Below are 21,290 nucleotides of genomic sequence, written 5' to 3'. Positions count from 1 at the left end.
AATGAAAACTTGGCCGGGCGCGGTGGCTCAAGCCTGTAATCCCAGCACTTTGGGAGGCCGAGACGGGCGGATCATGAGGTCAGGAGATCGAGACCATCCTGGCTAACACCGTGAAACCCCGTCTCTACTAAAAATACAAAAAACTAGCCGGGCGAGGTGGCGGGCGCCTGTAGTCCCAGCTACTTGGGAGGCTGAGGCAGGAGAATGGCGTGAACCCGGGAGGCGGAGCTTGTAGTGAGCTGAGATCCGGCCACTGCACTCCAGCCCGGGCTACCGAGCAAGACTCCGTCTCAAAAAAAAAGAAATGAAAACTTGATTATGTTGAGGGGTTCAGATCCAGGTCTTTTTACTTGTCTTTTTGAGTGTCATTGGTTTTGAAAGACATGGTTCTCACACACTTCTCTTGTGAGGGGTCTCACTCCATTGCCCAGAATGGATCTTAGCTCACTGCAGCCTTGAACTCCGAGGCTCAGGTGATCTTCCCACCCCAGCCTCCTGAGTAGCTGGGGCTGCAAATGTGCACCACCACGTCTGGCTAATTTTTTTGCTTTTAACTTTTCTGTAGAGTCAGGGTCTTACTGTGTTGCCCTGGCTGGTGTCAAATTCCTGGGCCTCAAGTGATCCTCCCACCTCGGCTCCCCAAAGTGCTGGGATTACAGGCATGAGTCACCATGCACCTGGCCTCACACTCAGACCTTAAGATACAGAAACATATTCTGGAGGTTGGGATGGTAAATTGCTTCAAGACATGAGAGTATGGGGAATTGATGGTCATTTGTGTACACAAATCCTTCCCTCTTCCTGGGTAAGCGCCTAACAACCTGTGCTTACCTGACCCCCTAACTGCTCTTGCTCTTCCTTGCAGTGGGATTATCATCAGCAAAGTATGGGCATTCTGCTAAGGCAGTATGGAATACTATTATTATGGAATAGTGTATATGGCACCATTGTGTTATTGAAAGAACCTGGATTTGGGGATCATAAGATTTCAGCTTTGAAGTATTTCTGCTACTTGCAAACAGTATGAAGACTGGGAAATCAATGAACATTTCTTCATTTGGAATTTTAGAATCTCTGGCACCTGTATCACGGGGTTTTGGGAAGAACCAAGTAAGACAGTACATGTTAATGATCTCCATTACCTGTAGTGTCTGGTACAATGTGTGATGGTGGAGGAGTAAATCAAGAATCCTAATATCAGAGAGCACTCAGAATTGCTGAATATAGAAGATGGGGTAATTGAATCTATTTAAGGAAGTATATGGTATATTCGCGCAAGTGTGTACTTGTTAGAGAAGTTCAAATGAGAGAGAGAGAGTGATCCCTGCAAACTTATTGATAAGAGTAAGAGCCTCGGCCAGGCGCGGTGGCTCACACCTGTAATCCCAGCTCTTTGGGAGGCCAAGGCAGGCAGGTCACCTGAGGTCGGAAGTTCAAGACCAGCCAGACCAACATGGAGAAACCCTGTCTCTACTAAAAATTAGCCGAGCGTGGTGGCGCATGCCTGTAATCCCAGCTACTCGGGAGGCTGAGGCAGGAGAATTGCTGGAACTTGGGAGGTGGAGGTTGCAGTGAGCCAAGATCATGCCATTGCACTCCAGCCTGGGCAACGAGAGGGAAATCTACCTCGGGGAAAAAAAAAAAAAAAAAAAAAAGTAAGAGCCTCAAGGAAAGGCCTCTTTCCTGAGAGTGGAACTGGCACCTTATTTGGGGGGAGAAAGGAAAGACATGCCAGGTAAAAAAAGTCTCCTTGAGTGAAGGTACACAGATATGATGGTGTTTAATGTTTCTCAGTTATTGAGTTGACTAGAAGGCTCTCTAAAGGAACTGTAGGGACAAGTAGATAGAATCCGATTAGGGAGGCCATGGATTGCTTGAAGTAGGAGAAGAAAGCTGTTGAAGGGTTTTAAGACTGTGTAAAGGGGTTTTTAGGAAAACTAGTCAGATGGTTTGGAGAGAGAGAAATTAGAAGACTTCTTAATAAGGCCATATACACAGTAGTGTATAATATATAATAAAAAGAGACATTTGAGTTTTAGTGCAGCATGTTATTAGGTTGGTGCAAAAGTAATTGCTGTTTTTGCCATTGAAAGTAATGGCAAAAACCACAATAACTTTTGCACCTACCTAATAAAAGCCACATGACCTTGGATAAGTTGTGTGATATTGCTGAATTGAAATTTCCTTATGTAAATATTGTGGGCATTCATACATGTTATAGTAAGGATCACATTGTATAGTGCTGGCAAATGTTCTTTGGGTTTTTTTGTTTGGTTTCCTCTGCCCTTTTTATTTTTATTATTTTTTTTGGTAGAGACAAGGTCTCACTGTGTTGCCTAGACTAATCTTGAACCCCTGGCCTCAAGTGATCTGCCCACCTCAGTCTCCCAAAAGTACTGAAATTACAGGCATGAGCCACCGCACCCAGCTCTGTTCCCTGTCCTTTGGAATCTACTAGAAGTAAATGTTCTTTGTGCAGGGCTGTCTGTGGTAAAAATAGAATGACAAGGTGATGAGAACCCCAACATGAGTAGCAGAAATAGATAAAAGGTCTCACAAAAGAGTGCTTGGAAGATTTATCCAATAAGTGAGGGACGGAAGAGACAAAATAGTCAAGAGCTGCTTGAGTGCTTTTTCTTGGAAAACTTGATTTTCAGCCTTACATTGAACTGTTCCCTCTCTGAATTCCTCTAGCACTTACACTGCACGTGGGAATTAAACTGTCACTTAATATGACATACTATCTTGTATTATTCCACCAATTTGTATTTGCCTATTTTCCTGTGAGTGCTTCTCTATAGTGATCAACACAGGATAAGTACTTTTAGCATTGAATTTCGCACAGAAACAACTTGAGATCTGTCACCTCAGTCTTCAGAATCAGCTTTAGAGGATGGTGCCTCTAATTGTTTGAAGACTGAGGGTACTGTGGGAGAGAACTTGGGGGGAAAAATGTTATTCTCTGGAGCAGGATCTGAACTAATAGACTTTTGCTCTGTGGGAATGAGTCTATTACCTTTAATATAATTTCTTTTTTTTTTTTTTTTTTTTAAGACAGAGTCTCAATTTGTCGCAGTCTCTACTCACTGCAACCCCCGCCTCCCAGGTTCAAGCTATTCTCCTGCCTCAGTCTCCCGAGTAGCTGGGATTACAGGCATGTGCCTCCATGCCCAGCTAATTTTTGTATATTCAGTAGAGACAGGGTTTCACTGTTTTGACCAGGCTGGTCTCGAACTCCTGACCTCAGGTGATCCAATGGCCTTGACCTCCCAAAGTATGGGGTTTACAAGCGTGCACCACCACACCTAGCCTAATATAATTTATTTAATTTGATGTTTCTTGATTTCGGCGGGGAGGGTTTTTATTTTATTTCTGCAGCTGTAGTTTTACTTGCCATAAAGAAGTGCAATAAAGAGATGCAAATATGTTCCTAGTTTTCCCTAAGCAGATGTGAATTTCTACTCTTATGAAACTGACTTTAAGAACACAGCAGTTCTTGTTTCCTGATCTTAAAAATAAGTATGCAAATATAATCCTTCCGCCTCCATCACAGAATAACTTGACTTAGATCATTGCAGTGTGTTATTTTGCCCCAAATACATCAAAGCATTTTCTTCTGCCTGGCAATTATAAAGAAAAGCTGCTTGCTTAATTTGTTTTGGCTATTAAAGTTGATATGTGGTGTTAAACCATGCTTTCCAGAAGCTATTGTCTGGACCCTTTTAGCCTTATACCTGGATTTCTGTCTCCTGGCTAGCCTGTCAGCCTGATCTTAAAGAACAGCTTTAATCTGTTTACATCAGACTCCTTTGAGAATTAGTTAAAATTAACAGATTTTTGGACCTTTTCTTAGGCCTGAATATCTGCGTTTTTCTTCACATGTCTCTATTACCTCTGCATTTTAACAGTTACCTCCAGGTTGAGAACTACTGGCTTAAATGATTTTTTTAAGTCTCTTCTGGTTCTGACATTTTAAGGTTTTTGTTTTGTTTTGTTTTTAAAAGCTATTCTGCTTAATAGTGGTTTCTTTAAAATGTTTTTAATGAAGAGACCCTGAAACTCATCTGATGCTTCAGCCTCATTTTGTAGACATGGACACAAGCAAAGCAACTTGCCCAAGACCACACAGTGAATTAGTAACACTTACAGAACCTGGCTTCCCCAGTACTTAATCCAGTGCTCTTTCTTTACTCAGCACATTGCTTCCCATACCACAGTGTGCCTTGTGCTAACTAATGTGCTAGCTAACATAGTAGTGGGATGAACATCTCTTGTGAGGTGAAAGACCTAGGCTGTAACCTTGGCTTTGTCACCTACCAACCACATGTCCTTAGGTGTCTCCTCTTTTACTCTACTGGAAGATACCTTAGCTTGCCAGAGTTCCAGATGATATGCTTGTGCCCTGTTACCTAGCTCTGACAAGGAAGATGAATGGTTTTATGACATTACTATAATTGTATGTGTTTGTTTAATGAAACAAGGTGCTGGCCTTTTAATACTGTTTTGTAAACTGATCCTATTAGGATCTCAAAACTCATTATTTTTTATTTCCTCAAAATAAAAAGTATGTGTGTGTCAAAGGCCACTATCAAGAAAATGAAAAAAGAAATCCACAGAATGAGAGAAAACATTTTCAAATCATATATCTGGTAAGGGTCTAGCATCTAGACTATATAAAGAATTTTACAACTCAGTAATAAAAAGACAGCGACCTAGTTTTTAAAAGGGCAAAAGATGTAAATAGACATTTCTCCATAGAGGATATACAAATAGCCCATAGCACGTGGAAAGATACGCAACATCATCAGTCATTAGAGAAATGCAAAGTAAAACCACAATGAGAAACCACTTCACGTCCACTAAGATTGCTATAATAAAGGGAAAAAAAAGGAAAATAACCTGTTTTGGTGTAAATACGGAGAAATCAGAATCTTCATATATCGCTAACAGATGTAAAATGTGGTGGCACTCTTGGAAACAGTTTGACAGTTCCTCAGAAAATTCAACGTAAAGTTAACCATATGACCCAGCAATTCCACTCCTAGGTATATACCCAAGAGAATTGAAAACGTGTGTCCACGGGAAATCTTGGCACACAAATGTTCATAACGCAGTTATCATAATGGCCTAAAGGTAGAAACAGTCTGTCAGCTGATGAATGGATAAACACAATGTGATATATCTATACAATGGAATATAATTTGACTGTTAGAATAAAGTATTGATACATACTACAATATGGATGAATCTTGAAAATGTGCTAAGTGAAAGAAGCCAATCACAAAAGGCCATATATAGTATGACTGCATTTGTTTGAAATGTCCAGAATAGGCAAATCCATAGAGACAGAAAGTAGATTGTTGGCTGCCAGGGGATAGGGCACAGGAATAAGATGTGACTGCTAATAGGTATGGAGTTTCTTTTTTGAGGGTATGCATATATTCTAGAATTAGATAGTGGTGATGGTTGTATAACCTTGTGAGTATACTAAGAACCCCTGAATTGGCATATTTTTAAATAGTGAATTTTATAGTGTGTGAATTGTATCACAATTTTAGAAACTTACTTTTGTCTTTCATGGAGTAACCCTTAAAGTTTCAGATTATTTGTTTTTTTAAACTATGTATCATGTAACACAGTGATATCACAGACACTGATTACTTTTGTACTATTACTTTAATTACTAATTAAAATACTATATATACGTATTATGTATGTATATATAGTATATATACATATATTTAGTGAGTCTTTTAATTAGTAATTAAAGTGTGTATATATATATACTATATATATTATATACTATATATATATAATCTGCCTGCCAAGGTACCTTTTTCAGCTGTTGCCAGCACCATTTCCCTGCTCTGATCTCTTATCTTACCAAATTTCAATAGTTTTTTTATATTACTTAGCCTTTCAGTAGCATTTGACTTATTGATCACTTCTTCCTTGAGATATTTTCTTTACTTGGCTTCTAGGACACCGTTTGCCCCCAATTTTCCTCCTCCGTCAACTAGTCTCTGTTGTCTTCATTATTCTTTGGTCTTCTTCCTGACTTGTGTAAATATTGCCAGTCCCTGAGCTTATTACCCCTGGCCCTCTCCTCTGTCTAGCCTCATCCCAAGGTGATACCCAATGTCGTGGCTTAAATAACATGTAGAAGTTGCTGACTTCTACATTTATATTCTCAACCTGGACCTTTCCTATAAGCCCCAGACTTTTATGTCCAACTGCCTGCTTGTCATCTCCACTTAAATGTCTAAAACGTGTATCAGGCATCAATAGCCACAGCCAGTCTCCTGATTTCTGCTTACCCCTCAAAATGCTTCTCTCTCAGTCTTCCTCATTTCAGTTAGACACCTCCATTCATCTTATTTATTCAAACAAAAACCTGAGAGTTACCCTTGATCTTCTCTTTGCCTTGTACTCCACAGCCATCCCATCGTTGTATTTTCCTGGCTGTACATCCAGAATCTGACCACTCCTACCTAGACAGCTGTAGTAGCCGTTTCAACTGGTCTTCCAGCTTCTGTGCTTGGCTCCCTTACATTTTGTTCTCCACACAGCAGCTAGACTGATGTTTTAAAACATGGATCACTCACTCTCTTGCTGAAATATCTCCAGTAACTTCCCATCTCGATTAACTAAAATCCAAACCCCTAATTGTGGCCTATTTTGTAGCCCCTACATTGTGGGCAGCAAGCCACCCAGGTGCTGAGGCAAGAGACTGAGGGCACGAGCTGTTCCAGTATAATAAAATATATAAAATAAGAATAGTTATACTAGATATAAATAATATATATGATTATATATGAATATCATTAATCATTAGTTTGTAGCAATTACTCTTTACTCCAATATTATAATAATCCTCGCTCTACAATCATAACCTAGGAAAAACTAGGCCGTACAAGGATAGGAGCTGAAGGGACACGGTGAGAAGGAACCAGAAGACAGGAGTGCAAGCCTTCTGTTATGCCCGGAAGGACCACCAGAGGGCTCCTTGGTCTAGCGGTAACGCCAGTGTCTGGGAAGATGCCTGTTGCCAAGCAGACCATGGTCTAGCGGTAGCATCAGTGTCAAGGAAAAACACCCGCTACTTAGCAGACCAGGAAAAGGAGTCTGCCTTTCCCCGGAGGAGTTTAGAGAAGACTGTACTCCTCCACCTCTTGCAGTTATCCGGAGGCCTAACCATCTCCCTGTGATGCTGTGCTTCAGTGGTCACGCTCCTAATCCATCTTCATGTTCCATCCTGTACACCCGGTTCTGCCGGTGTACACCTTCAATTTTCTTATTTTAATAACAGTGAAAACAGAAGTTATGCAGTGATATAAAAGACCTGAGTGGATTGCTTCACAAAGTTCCCTGGCTTGATAATAAGACTCAAAGGATTCCTCAATTCACACTGGAGAGATGAAGAATTACCAGGGGTGAGAGTGGTGTCAATGGTGACCCTGTTCTGATTTAGACAAATTAGTGAAAGTACTAAAAGTCCCTGATATGCAGAAATAATGGCATAAGCTGTCTCTCTTATTCTCCTCTCTTTCTCTGCCTCGGCTGCCAGGCGGGGAAGGGCCCCCTGTCTAGTGGACACATGACTCATGTGACCTTGTCAATTATTAGAGATGGCTCACACTCCTTACCCTGCCCCTTTGTCTTGTATCCAATAAATATCAGCACAGCCTGGCATTTGGGGCCACTACTGGTCTCCGCATCTTGGTGGTAGTGGTCCCCTGGGCCCAAGTGTCTTTTCTTTTATCTCTTTGTCTTGTGTCTTTATTCCTACAGTCTCTCGTCTCCGCATACAGGGAGAAAAACCCACCGACCCTGTGGGACTGGACCCTACACTACATGTTCTTGATCCTGCCTGTTTCTGTCATCCTCATCTGTCAGTTTCTACTTGAGTCACTGACTCTGGAAACCCTGGCTTCTCTGCTGTTCCTCAAACACGTTAAGCTTGGGGGATTTTGGTGTTCTGTTTTCACTAGGACACTTCAGATTTTCTCATGGGTTACTCGTTTATTCAGCTCTGCTCAGATGTTAACTATTTTCCGTCACTATTTAATAACTTTTTAATAGTCTTTTTAAAAACTCTATTGCATTTTTCTGTGTAATCTTTTTTACAACCTGGAATTATATGCATATTTGTTTACTTATTCTTTATCTTCCATACAAGAAGAAGCTCTACAAGTGCAGAATTTGTCTTGTTTATGACTATATCCCTAGTGGCTAGAACAGTGCTTGGCACATAGCAAGCAGCCATTCAATATTAATTTAAAGAAAATAAAGAAGTGTAATTGCCAAAAAGATTGTGTTTAAAAATATTATTTTTTTTCTTTTAAAAGATTGTCCAACACTGGAATGAATTGCTATTGAGAGACTTGGCAGTTTCCTTAAAAAGGAAAAGAAACCTAGAAGAGTCATATAACAGTTAATATTTTTCTAGGCAGTAGGAGATGGATATCAGATGAAACAGCTGTGTGGTCCTATGCCTGAATTTGCACTCAGCTGCATTTTTCAGAACTGATTGCATGTAATTCTTAAATGGAGTATGTGATCTGTTACCTTTCTAGAATAAGGACTCATCACACATCCGTATCAATGTAGTACATTCCTAGCCAGTCTTCGTGCCTTATTAATTCAGGTCTTCCTTGGCAACATCCCTCTCTCTTCCAACTCTCCCCAGTCAGCTTTGCTGCAGATTGATATCCCTGAGGTAATAGGTAACATTTTATCCAGAATCTTTTTTGCAGATCCTTGAACCTGTAGTGTGCCCTTGCCCCCTATGTCTACTTCTTACCATTTAGCACTTAGCATAGTTTATAATTCATTGTTAAGTATAAGATTTTCCTTAACACAATTGTAAAGGCCATTTTTTTGTGTGTATCTAATTTCTTGTCTACCCATTGCAAAGGTAAGAAATTTATATTGGTTGATTATGCCAACAATTCAGTCAGACTTTAGAAGATGTTAGTTGCTAGTATTGAAAGGATTGTTGACTACATTTCAGTTTGCTGGTAGAAAAAATACTTCATTGTTGGAGCATTGCTGATTAATATGCTGAATCAAGTTGTTTTAACTTTAAGCTCTTTTCAGCCTTAGATCTCACACTTTCTGGGTTCAGTGGTAGGATTTTAAGTCATGGATCCAGTGACCTGGCCCTCAAAGAGCTGCAGTCATGTAGGCTTCTCTATCATGGGCTGAGTTGATGTAGAAGCAGCCCTGTCACAGCTAAATGCAGTTTGTGGTGGAGTAGAGAAGGCAGTATAAAACCTAAGAATCAGTTTCTCTGCGGTTGTCACTAATGTGCATGCTCATAATTTAATTAACACATGGTAATTTCCTAACTTCTAACTCCAGTGATGAATGCAGTCAGTAATAAGCACTGTTAAGCTAGTAATTTTCTTTGCAGTGTATCTTGACCATTTTTATAAAAAATAGATTGAAATTGAAGATTCAGTGTGTTGCTAAGAGCATAATCTCTTTGAGATACCATGTTTTTGCTGAATTGGGATTTAAATTAGATGACAGTGCACATTCTTAAGATAGACATCATTTTCTCCCCAAACTGAACATTTTCTTTTCTTGCTAAATATGTGTGTGGGGGGATATGGTCACATATGTATTTCCAACTGAAATTGTAATCTCAGCTTCTGAGTTTGCCATCAGTTTTTATTATCTCCTTATTTTAGTTTAGAACTCCACATATACAAATGGGTATCCTCTTTCCTCCTTCTTGGAAAATGACATAATGGCTCCAACAAGTCATCCAAGCCCTAATTCTAGTAGGTGGTCATCTCTGTCTCTTCTCTTTCATGTTCCTTATAACTAGTCTGTTACTGAGTCCTGCCAATTCTACCTCAGAAATACTCCCTTTCATTCTCCCTACTGCTGCTCTATTGAGCATTGAGGCTCTGCACTTACATCAGGCTCCATCTGCATCTCTATGTCCAGTGTTACTCCTCTCCAGATCATCTGCCAGGTTGCCACTAAAATGACTTTAAAAAAAAAAAAACGTAAATTTGATTGTTATTCCCCTGCTTAAAATACTCTCCATTGCCCGCTTCAGAATAAAATTCAAGTTTTTTAGCCTAATAACTAGGAAATGGTTTCTCTCAGATGCCTCATCTCCTGCTACTTTCCCCCTTTGCAGCTTCTGTCTACTTTCTAAACTGGGATAAAGGAGAGAAAAAGTTTATTTTTCTTAAAGCCATGCTCAATTCTGTCTAAATCAGAACAGGGTCACCATTGACACCACTCTCACCCCTGGTAATTCTTCATCTCTCCAGTGTGAATTGAGGAATCCTTTGAGTCTTATTATCAAGCCAGGGAACTTTGTGAAGCAATCCACTCAGGTCTTTTATATCACTGCATAACTTCTGTTTTCACTGTTATTAAAATAAGAAAATTGAAGGTGTTCATGTTGTCATACTCAAAACAATTTTGTTGGACATATCCTAATGGCCAAGGATTTTGTCCTTTCGTTTTGTGAGATGGAGTCTCACTCCGTTGTCCAGGTTGGAGTGCAGTGGCACAATCACGGCCCACTGCAGCCTACACCTCCTGGGCTCAAGCCATCCTCCTGCCTCAGTCTCCCAAGTACCTGGGACTATAGGTAGGCACCACCATGCCTGGCTAATTTTTTTAATTAAATTTTTTTTTTTTTTAGATATAGGGTCTTGCTATGTTGCCCAGGCTGATCTCAGACTCCTGAACTCAAGCAATCCTTCCTCCTTGGCCTCCCAAAGTGCTGAAGTTATAAACGTGAGCCACTGTGCCTGGCTTATTTTGTCTCTTTTTTTGATCCCACCCTATCCCTTTAAACCTGGTGACGCATGGGGAACAGAAGGCTGTATTCCCTCAAATGAGTTAATTTGGAAAATGCCTTTCTGCATTGCCTGCATATCCTTCAGACCTGAGTTGTGTTTAATATCCTTCCTAATCACTTATGGAGTTCCTGATGCCATACCTTCAGTGAAATGTCTTCGTAGAATTTTTTGTTATTCAAATGTGCAGTGGAGAAACGCAACTGAAATGATTCTTCATAGTGTTCTATTAAAGCTATCAAATGCCTGTTTTCTTTTAACTAGTTAGCCAGCCAGTTCTGGCATCAGGTATGTTAGTTTGATAAAAGTTGTCTTTATCTTGGCCAGGTGTGGTGGCACTTTGGGAGGCTGGGGTACGTGGATCACTTGAGGCCAGGAGTTCAAGTCTAGGGCCAACATGGTGAAACCCCATCTCTATTTAAAAATACAAAAAATTAGCCTGGTGTGATGACACATGCTTGTAATCCCAGCTACTTGGGAAGCTGAGGCATGAGAATTGCTTGAACCCAGGAGGCGGAGGTTGCAGTGAACTGAGATCATGCCACTGCACTCAGCCTGGGCGACAGAGCAAGACTGTGTCTCCAAAAAAAAAAAAGTTGTCTTTATCTCTTCAGTGGGTAGTGTAGGGGAGTAATTTCTTTAAAATAGTACTTTTTGATCTCTGTTTTCAGCCAAATTGCAGTTGGTTTTACATTGAGTGGGGAGGTTCAACATTTTTGATACCCTGTGAGTTTTGTGGTCCTATTCAGATTAACTTTTTTTTTTTTTTTTTTTTTTAGGTTTTTAAAATGTTATGAACTAGAGCTTGTTAGGAATCAAGATACGTTGTATAGCTGTCACTTCAGGGACCTTTTTGCTTCCTGTTCTTTTGTGTTTTTGATGGCTAATAATTCCTTTCCTTTCTCTTCATGGGAAAGCAGTGTAGAATAGTGAGAGAGCATGGGTATTGAGTCCTGGCTTTACAACTTTCTGTCTTTCATCTTTGGTGAATTTTTTAAACCCTTAGTGTTATCTGTGAAAGGAAGATTTTAACTGTTCTTACCTTGTAGAGTTATTGTGGAAATTAAGTGAGGTAGTGTATATAAAATACTTTGCACATACATAGCACATGTTAGGCATTCAGGAAATGGTAGCTATGATTATACCTTCTGTCTGCCCTCCATCCCTTAAAAAAAATTCTGTGAATAAGAACCAAGTGAGATCATTTTGAGCATGTCTACATTTGCTAAATTTAGACTGGAGGGTAACATTTTAGAGATATTTTTCTTCCCTTTTTTTCTTTGTGAGTATTTAGACATAAAAAAAAAAAAAAGCTATTGAGAGTATATTGTGTTCCAGGCTCTGAGAATACAAAAGTGTGTAGTCCCTGTTACCCAGTGAGGGAGATAATACATACAGTCAGGTAATCATGATGCAGTGTATTATATAGTTTTATATCATTAATAGCAACAGCAATAGCTAATTTTTATTAAGTACTTACTAGGTACTGTGCACTGTGCTATGTTTTATAATTACACTATTTACTTCTCATACCAACCTGTGAAATAGATACTTTCACCGTCTTTATTTTACAATTGAGCAAACTAATAAGGCTTTAGAACGGTTAAATTATTTGTCCAGTGCCTTCCAGTATTAAGTGGAAAAGTGAAGATTAAAATAAAGTAGCCTGACTCCATTCTCCCTTGGATAATAAGGATTCACTTATTGGGTAAGGAAAAAAAGCATTTGTCTGCATACATTTGTATTTAGTCTAAATCCAGTCAGTTTGTTTTTTGTTTTTTGTTGGTTGGTTGGTTTGTTTTTTGAGATGGAGTCTTCCTCTGTTCACCCAGGCTGGAGTGTAGTGGCACCATCTCAGCTCACTGCAACCTCTGCCTCCCGGATTCAAGCAATTCTCTTTCCTCAGCCTCCCAAGTAGCTGGGATTACTTAGCCTGGCTAAGTTTTGTACTTTTAGTAGAGACGAGGTTTCACAATGTTGGCCAGACTGATCTCAAACTCCTGACCTCAAACGACCCATCTGCCTCAGCCTCCCAAAGTGCTGGGATTATAGGAGTGAGCCACTGCGCCTGGCCAAAACCAGTTAGCTTGTGATTTGAAGTACAGTACACCTTTAAGTATAAGGCCACAATCTTCTTTGGGATTGAGGTCAGGGATTAAGGCAAGTAAAAATAAATTTATATCACTGAAGAAGAGACAGTTTTATAATGAGACATGTATTTGTAATTTAGCCCTAAAGAATTTTGTTGGCCTGTCATTTACTAGTTGTATGGCACTTAACCTCTTTGAAGTCTCGTTTTCTAATCTGAAGAACATTGGTGTCTGGATTGAGGGTCTGCTTAGTGCTGCAATAAAAAGATGAGTGGCAATAGCAGTTTTACAGTGGGTGAAAATTGACCTGTGTAAGGGATATCATTTTGAAATTTTGGATACTGCCAACATAAAGAACTTTAATTTTTTCTAGATTTCCAGGAGGAAAGGTGTTCAACATAAATCACATCATTTATACAAACAGTTGAGGCACAGTGAGCCATTCTTATCACTGAGGGAATGTATTTATATCAGTGTAGGGAACTGTTTTATCAGCCAGCTTGTCAGATGCCAGCCAGGGGCCAACCTTGCAAACAAGCCTTGCCGAAGATGGCAGTCTTGGGCCCAAGTTCACTTATTTCTGCACACTGCCCTTCTTTGTAATTTATCCTGTGAGGTCCTACATAAAATAAACTAATTTTTGCTTTATCTATTACAAAAGGAAAGCAATTTGCACTTAGTGTTGAGGAAGACAAAAATGAGGCAAAAAAAAAAAAAAAAAAGATAGCTTCTAAAATACCCGAATTAGTAGTAGAGAGAACGTGAGGAGCAGCATACATTTTAGTTGATGAGCAGTTTTTGAGCATGATGAGAAATAATAATCAGAAAAATCAGCCCCTAATAGCAACTCCCCTTTTTCCAGATGGTTCTCTGTACTGTACCAGGGACACTGTTAGGTTCAAAATGGCCTATATTGCCATAAAGTCAAATTATAACCTTTCTTGTGATTTCATGTAATTCACTGGAAATGTTTCTGTTCCACTTACTGAAGATTGCTTCTAGGTACCAGGCAGCGAAGTTATAGCTGAGGCTATTTCAATACATTGTAATGGCTGCTTCTGCATTTTATTCCCCCAAATTTTTAAGACATTATTTTCTGACTTATAAAGGCAAGTTTCTGTTCTGTGATGCAATGCAGGCAGTGAAGTGTGGCTAGGTGTCTGAGAATATGATTTTCCTGTTTTTGAATGACCCATAATTTTTAAATGACTTTATTCTGACTTTATTTCACAAATAATTCAAATGCTATGGTGGGTTTGGCTCTACAAGTTGGTTCTTTTGCATGTCTTCAAAGAGGGATTTACTTGACAGTGTAAATGAGCTATCTAGCTAGAAAGCCTGCTAATTTCTTTTTGGTTCAGTTTGCATCTTTAAAATTAGATGTCATGTTTGATTTGTAGGCTGGCAGTCTATGGCAGTCAATACCGCAGTATGCTGCCATGAGTAGTTTTCTCGAAGAAAAACACTTGCTTTTACAAGGCACCAAGGGAAAAAAAAACTTGATTGACTTTTAATCACTTTAAGTATGGCTATTTTTAGCTAATGTTATTTTTCCCAACAAACTTCACAGAACGGGTTTTTTTTTTTTTTTTTTTTTTTTTTTTTTTTTTTTTTTTTGAGACGGAGTCTGGTTCTGTCGCCCAGGCTGGAGTGCAGTGGCCGGATCTCAGCTCACTGCAAGCTCCGCCTCCCGGGTTTACGCCGTTCTCCGTCTCAGCCTCCGGAGTAGCTGGGACTACAGACGGCCACCACCTCGCCCGGCTAGTTTTTTGTATTTTTTAGTAGAGACGGAGTTTCACCGTGTTAGCCAGGATGGTCTCAATCTCCTGACCTCGTGATCCGCCCATCTCGGCCTCCCAAAGTGCTGGGATTACAGGCTTGAGCCACCGCGCCCGGCCTTCTCTTTTGTATAATAATATATAGAATCACAGTTAAAAAATCAAAGTTGATGAATTATATTTCTGTAGTTGTTTAAAATCTTTACAATTATTTTTATCCCACTTCTTATTTTATTTTTTATTGTTTATTTATTTATTTTTTTTTTCCAGAGACAAGTTCTCACTATATTGTCCAGGCTGGACTGGAACTCCTGGGCTCAAGCTGTTCTCCCACCTCAGCCTCCCAAGTATCTGGGACGGCAGGTACTCACCACTGCCATCTCTTTATTTCTTATAGGCATTATCTTTGTACTTGTGCTCAATCCAAAAGATAAATATGACATTCTCTGTCTTTCCATAAAATAATCCATTCTAAATCCAAATGAATTTTGGATTGCTTGCTGGTTTGTGATTTTTATGGAATATAGTATTTGTTCACTTGATCTAAAAAATTAAGAGTTGGCCATTAATGTTCTACAAAAAAAAAAACAGGTTTATCAGATTATTTGTAGCACCCTGTTCCTCTTAAGCTACATTTACTTAAATACTTGCATTTGAGAAAATTTTTTACTATGTAATACATTCACATGGTTAAAAAATTTTAAAGGCACACATAAGTAGTCTTACTCTTCCCCATATTTCTCTACCCTGATAAGATATCTGGATGTACTGTAGTTTGTTTAACCAATCCCCTTGTAAATGAGCATTCGAGTTACTTCCAGCTTTTCACTATTACAGACAATGCTGCAGTGAGTAGCCTTGTATATCATTTCACATGTATTCAGTTATAGAAACATTCCCAGAAGTGGGAAGCTGAATTCAGGGTGCTAAATTGGCATTCGTAGGTGCTGTAACATTTTGAACTTCTACATGAGCAGTGAGTGAGAATTATTTGCCTCTGAATAGTAGTGTTTGAGAAACTTTCTAAACCTCTATAGATAAGGGAAATAGAAGCAGAGTTTGTCCACTCAACTCATGATGGGACTGAGTCTGGGACTTGGTTTGTAATTTAAAATTTAGTGTTGTTTCCAACAGGCTATACTGGAATTGCTGTCTTAAAGTTAAGACATGCTGGTAAAATAATAAAAGTTGTTAGCTGACAAAGTGATATTAAAGGAGATCCTCCCCATTTTGTTAGTGTCTGTAAATTCATGTATCTGTATTTTGTGAGTTTTGTGGTCAGAGAAGGAAAGAATGAATAAATAGAGTAATTTTCTATACTCATATTTGGGTAAAATGAAGGTGGGATATGCAAGTTTAAACTTACAGTCTCTGCAGCCCATATACGTGTTCTGGTTTTGGGGTTGTTTTTATATTCTCTGCATGGAGACTGGCAACGTCAACATCACATGAGTACCACCTGACTCTGGTTACCTCATCTATTTTAATTGTTTGGTCTTTTTTGTTTGCTTGTTTTTAACTGCTTCTTGCAGGGCTACCCCATAGGAGTGTGCCCAGAATAGCCTGTTTTGTCTTTTAGTTCTGCAACATCAGAAGACAAAGAGTAAATATTATGTGTGCATGAGAGATGCTCTTAAAAAGTGGTTCATTTTACCTTCAGTAAGAGGCCTAGTTTCTTGATGCACAACTTTTCTGTTTGTTTTACAGTGGAAGATAGATGATAAGCCTGTAAAAATTGACAAGTGGGATGGATCAGCTGTGAAAAACTCTTTGGATGATTCTGCCAAAAAGGTACTTTCTTGAGGAGGGGTTGGTTAGTATCTATACAGCTGATGGCCATCTCTCCTGGAAAATCTTTTCCTTTTGTAACTTGGAGTGACCTTAGTTTTCAGTGTTAGAAATTGAGTCAGAAAGCAGTTTCTAAAATTTCTCACAGAAAAAGTCAGAAGAACATTTTAGCTGTGGGAAAAGTTGAGGAGTTTAAAGTTTTTATATGAGGGATTGATGAACTTTTTCTCTTGGTTCTTTATAGAAGACTTGAGTCTTATTTGTTTGGTGTGGTAAAATCCCAACTGGAGGGAACTTCTTGGTAATTCATAGATTCTTTTATCATGGAAATCAAGAATAAAAGCAGATACTGGGAAGGAAGTATTCCTATTAGCTTGATTCCTTCTTTTTCTCACCAGGTACTTCTGGAAAAATACAAATACGTGGAGAATTTTGGTCTAATTGATGGTCGCCTCACCATCTGTACAATCTCCTGTTTCTTTGCCATAGTGGCTTTGATTTGGGATTATATGCACCCCTTTCCAGAGTCGAAACCCGTTTTGGCTTTGTGCGTCATATCATATCCTTTATGCCCAGGTTTGTTTTCTAGTGACCATTTTAAAAAATCTGCTGATACTTCTCCCTACAAAAAACAAAACAGACTTTCATGTTAGGGCTTGCTAATGTTAGAATTTAATATTATGAGCTGTGATGTTTATCTAGTAAACATCTATCATTTTATATAGTAACTGTCATTGATATTTTATGTTTAGTATGGTTATTTTATCGTAATTCATTTTTGTTATTAATGTAGAGGTTATTATCCTAATATGAGCACTTAATAGCAAAACACATAGTAATCGTGAACCCAGCTCTTCTCATTTCTAGCCCAGAACTTTTCCCATTAGACGTGGCTGCTTCAAATTAGGAAAGGAACTGATTTTGGAGACTCAGATCTGTATCAGGTTTACTTGAAGCTGAGGAGCTGAACTGGAAATTAGCATGAGACACAAGTGTGACTTGTATTATAGTGGAATTAAGAACTTATTCTGGAGCTAGAGAATGTGGGTTTGAAATCCAAGGTATTTGTGATCTTGTGCTAATGAAAATTTACTTATTTTTGAAATGATTTGAATACCACTCATTTATAAATATGGGTAGCATTCAGAATTATCATGAAGATTAAATGAGAGATTTTATATTGTATTTGATATATAATCATTTCCTTTCCCCTCTTTTTTATGATAAATATAAGATCATGGTCGTTGCCTACCCAGTTGATTTTTTTTCTCAAGAAGTTGAATATAAAGAACTTAATTAAGGCCGGGCACAGTGGCTCACGCCTGTAATCCCAGCACTTTGGGAGACCAGGGCGGGCGGATCACGAGGTCAGGAGATCGAGACACCACCCTGGCTAACATGGTGAAACCCCGTCTCTACTAAAAATACAAAAAATTAACCGGGCGTAGTGGTGGGCGCCTGTAGTCCCAGCTACTCCGGAGACTGAGGCAGGAGAATGGCGTGAACCCAGGAGGCGGGGCTTGCAGGGAGCCCAGATACCCCCCCCCCCCCCCCACCCGGGGGCAAAAGGGGAGACCCCTTTCCCCCCCCCCCCCCCCCCCAAAAAAAAGAACTTAATTATACTTCACTATTAAAACAGATAATTTTGGTAGGCAGTTTACTTTTTTAAACAATGTTACCACTACCTAAATTTTTTTTTTTTTTTTTTTTTGAGACAGGGTCTTACCCTGTCACCCAGGCTGAAGTACAATGGTGTGATTATGACTCACTGCAGCCTCAGCCTCCTGGCTCAAGCAGTTCTCCTACCTCAACCTCCTGAGCAGACAGGCACATGCCACCACGCCTACCTAATTTTTAAATTTTTTACAGAGACAAGGTCCCACTACGTTGCCTAGGCTGGTGTCAAAACTCCTGGGCCCAAGCAGTCCTCCCAAAGTGCTGGTATTACAGGCATAAGCCACTGTGCCCAGCCAACCTGAAATATGTTTTAAAACTTCATGTTGGAGATTTATCTTCAGAGGCAGTTAGCAAACCTCTAATAAAGCAGATCCTAGTCAAAAATTGTATTATCCAGTTTGCCCTACATAGCCCCCAGAAGTGGTACCAGGTGATCCTTGACTCCTTCCAGTCATCAGATTAATCATCCCAGTGTGGATTTTTCACCGTTAAGGCAGTTCAAAAGAATAATAGTCTATAGGTTCTAGAGACAGTTCCCAGGGGAATTCCAAAGCGATTTGAAAATGATAGCAATCTTGTTACAAACATCTGGCCTCCCAAGAGAACTACCTTGATGGTAATTCATTTGTTTGGTTATATTTGTTTAATAAAACAAGGTCTTATTTTTAGTCATATCAGTTTTATTTATAATAGTAGGGACTACATTATAAATATCTTCTGTGGCATCGTGGCTCATGCCTGTAATCCCAACACTTTGAGAGGCCAAGGCGGGCGAATTGCTTGAGCCCAAGAGTTCAAGGCCAGCCTCAGCAATGTGGAGAAGCCCTGTCTCTACCAAAAATACAAAAATTAGCTGGGCGTGGTGGTGCATGCCTGTAGTCCAGTTACTTGGGAGGCTGAGGCACAAGAATCACTTGAATCCAGGAGGCGGAAGTCACAGTGAACCGAGATCCACTACCGCACTGCAGCCTGGGCGACAGAGCAAGACTCTGTCTCAAAATAAATAAAGTAATTAGATAAATTAAAAAATAAATTAGCTGGGTGTGGTGACGCACACCTATAATCCCAGCTACTCAGGAAGCTGAGATGGGAGGATCACTTGAGCCTGGGATGTTGAGGCTGCAGTGAGCTGAGATCGTGCCACTGTACTCTAGCCTGGGTGACAGAGTGAGACCCTATCTCAAAAAAAAAAAAAAAAAAAAAATTCTTCTGTATCATAGACTACATGTATCCTTCATCTCTAAATCTCATGATAATTCTAAAATATCAGTATTATCCCAGTTTTAAAGGTAAGGATACTAAGACTTGGGCAAGGAAGTTATTTGTTATGATTATACTGATTAAAGGCCAAGATTTAAATCTAGGATTATCTCTACTCTGAAGTCCATGTACTTTGCACTATATTTTCCTGCCTTTCCTGTTCATGAAATTTATCTTTTTTAACTCTTTTTTAATGGAATGCGTCATGAATTTGCCTGTCATCCTTGTGCTAGGGCCATGCTAATCTCTGTATCATTCTAATTTTAGTATATGTGCTGCTGAAGCGAGCACTGTTCATGAAATTTATTTTTATTTTATTTATTTTATTTTTATTTTTTGAGACAGGGTCTCACTTTGTCGCCCAGGCTGGAGTGCAGTGGCACAATCTTGGCTCACTACAACTTCTGCCTCCCGGGTTCAAGTGATTCTCCTGCCTCAGCCACACAAGTAGCTGGGATTATGGGCCTGCACCACCACATCCAGCTAAATTTTTTTTTTGTTTGTTTTTTGAGATGGAGTCTTGCTCTGTCACACAGGCTGGAGCACAGTGGCACGATCTCGGCTCACTGCCACCCTGCAACCTCCACCTCCTGGGTTCAAGCCATTCTCATGCCTCAGCCTCCTGAGTAGCCAGGACTACCGGCATGTACCACCATGCCCGGCTAATTTTTGTATTTTTAGTAGAAACATGGGGTTTCACCATATTGGCCAGGCTCGTCTTAAACTCCTGACCTCAAGTGATCTGCCCACCTCAGCCTCCCAAAGTGCTGGGATTACAGGCGTGAGCCACCATGCCTAGCCTTAATTTTTGTATTTTTAGTAGAAATGGAATTTCCCATTGTTCCCTTTTGGCCAGGCTGGTCTCAGACTGCCTGCCTCGGCCTCCCAAAGTGCTGGTATTATAGGTGTGAGCTATCGTGCCCAGCCTTGTTTCTGAAATTTAAATGGCACAGTGTACACAAAGCTCTTATGCTAGTTTTTGGCAAACTGTAAGTGCTTATTATATATGGTACTTAATACTGTCAAAAACAATATAATAATAAGTCTATGTGCATACAGGAAGTAATTGTAGTACTATTTGACATACTCTCCTATAGTGAACTATTTGGGTCACTTTTCTTCTCTTCTTATAACCCTTAAAATCAGTTGAACATGGTCAAGTCCACTGGGACTATTAGTTGTTTTTTATAAAGAAATAAGCACTATTATGACAAAGTCTTGACAAACTAAGTATCTTATTATACATGTTGTCTTTGAACATAAAGATGAGAGCTAGTTTATGCTCTGTACCTTTTTCTTTTCTTCCTTTTTGAGATGTTTGCAGAATTAACCAGAGAGAACCTTGTTTCTCTTGGTGCATAAACATAAGGATGAAAATGAAATAGCTAAATTTTCAGTGTTTTTGCAGCAAGACAAAGCTGTCTTCTTTAGGACTATCATTATGAAAGTTTTTATATCTCTTGCTTGTCAATTTGTGTTACTTCTCTTTTATGTTTGGGTATTTTTCCCTTAACTTTATTTGAACCTATTTTGTGATGATGGGGATTCTGACCATTTATACCTCATATAAGGAGAAGAGCATCTTTCTCGTGGCCCACAGGAAAGATCCTACAGGAATGGATCCTGATGATATTTGGCAGCTGTCCTCCAGTCTTAAAAGGTATGACTATCTTCACAGATTTTTCAATCCTGGTGTTGGATTTGCCCTGGCATGTTATCATTATCAACAGAAGACTTATTATGTGCCTACTCTACATGGATCATAGGGCTAGTCATATAAAATGAAGAAAGGAGTGTGAATGATCTAGAAGGTTTGTCCTAGCTCTGTAGTTCTGAGATTGCATTATCACAGAAATGCTCTGAGGATA

General features: G+C 39.5%; 1 protein-coding gene and 1 non-coding gene across 4 annotated transcripts in view; one reads left to right on the top strand and one right to left on the bottom strand.

The window, feature by feature from the left end:
- The window catches only part of SPCS2 (signal peptidase complex subunit 2), a 29,889-nt gene that overhangs the window by 1,210 nt on the left and 7,389 nt on the right, over window positions 1–21,290 (top strand). For 2 of the 3 annotated variants that reach the window (XM_031653112.1, XM_031653111.1), the window contains exons 2-4: window positions 16,405–16,488; window positions 16,884–17,044; window positions 20,948–21,082. In XM_031653112.1, the coding sequence (XP_031508972.1) occupies window positions 16,405–16,488; window positions 16,884–17,044; window positions 20,948–21,082 (380 nt within the window). Of the gene's footprint in view, window positions 1–14,967; window positions 15,061–16,404; window positions 16,489–16,883; window positions 17,045–20,947; window positions 21,083–21,290 lie in introns of all 3 variants that reach the window. The other variant, XM_031653113.1, reaches the window with a different exon arrangement.
- On the bottom strand, window positions 19,610–19,713 carry LOC116269848. The gene has a single exon (XR_004177667.1). It is a non-coding gene; the product is annotated as a U6 spliceosomal RNA (small nuclear RNA).

Source organism: Papio anubis, chromosome 12 (assembly GCF_008728515.1).
Source record: "Papio anubis isolate 15944 chromosome 12, Panubis1.0, whole genome shotgun sequence".
Lineage (NCBI taxonomy): Eukaryota > Metazoa > Chordata > Mammalia > Primates > Cercopithecidae > Papio > Papio anubis.
This window is presented reverse-complemented; position numbering and strand designations above follow the sequence as displayed.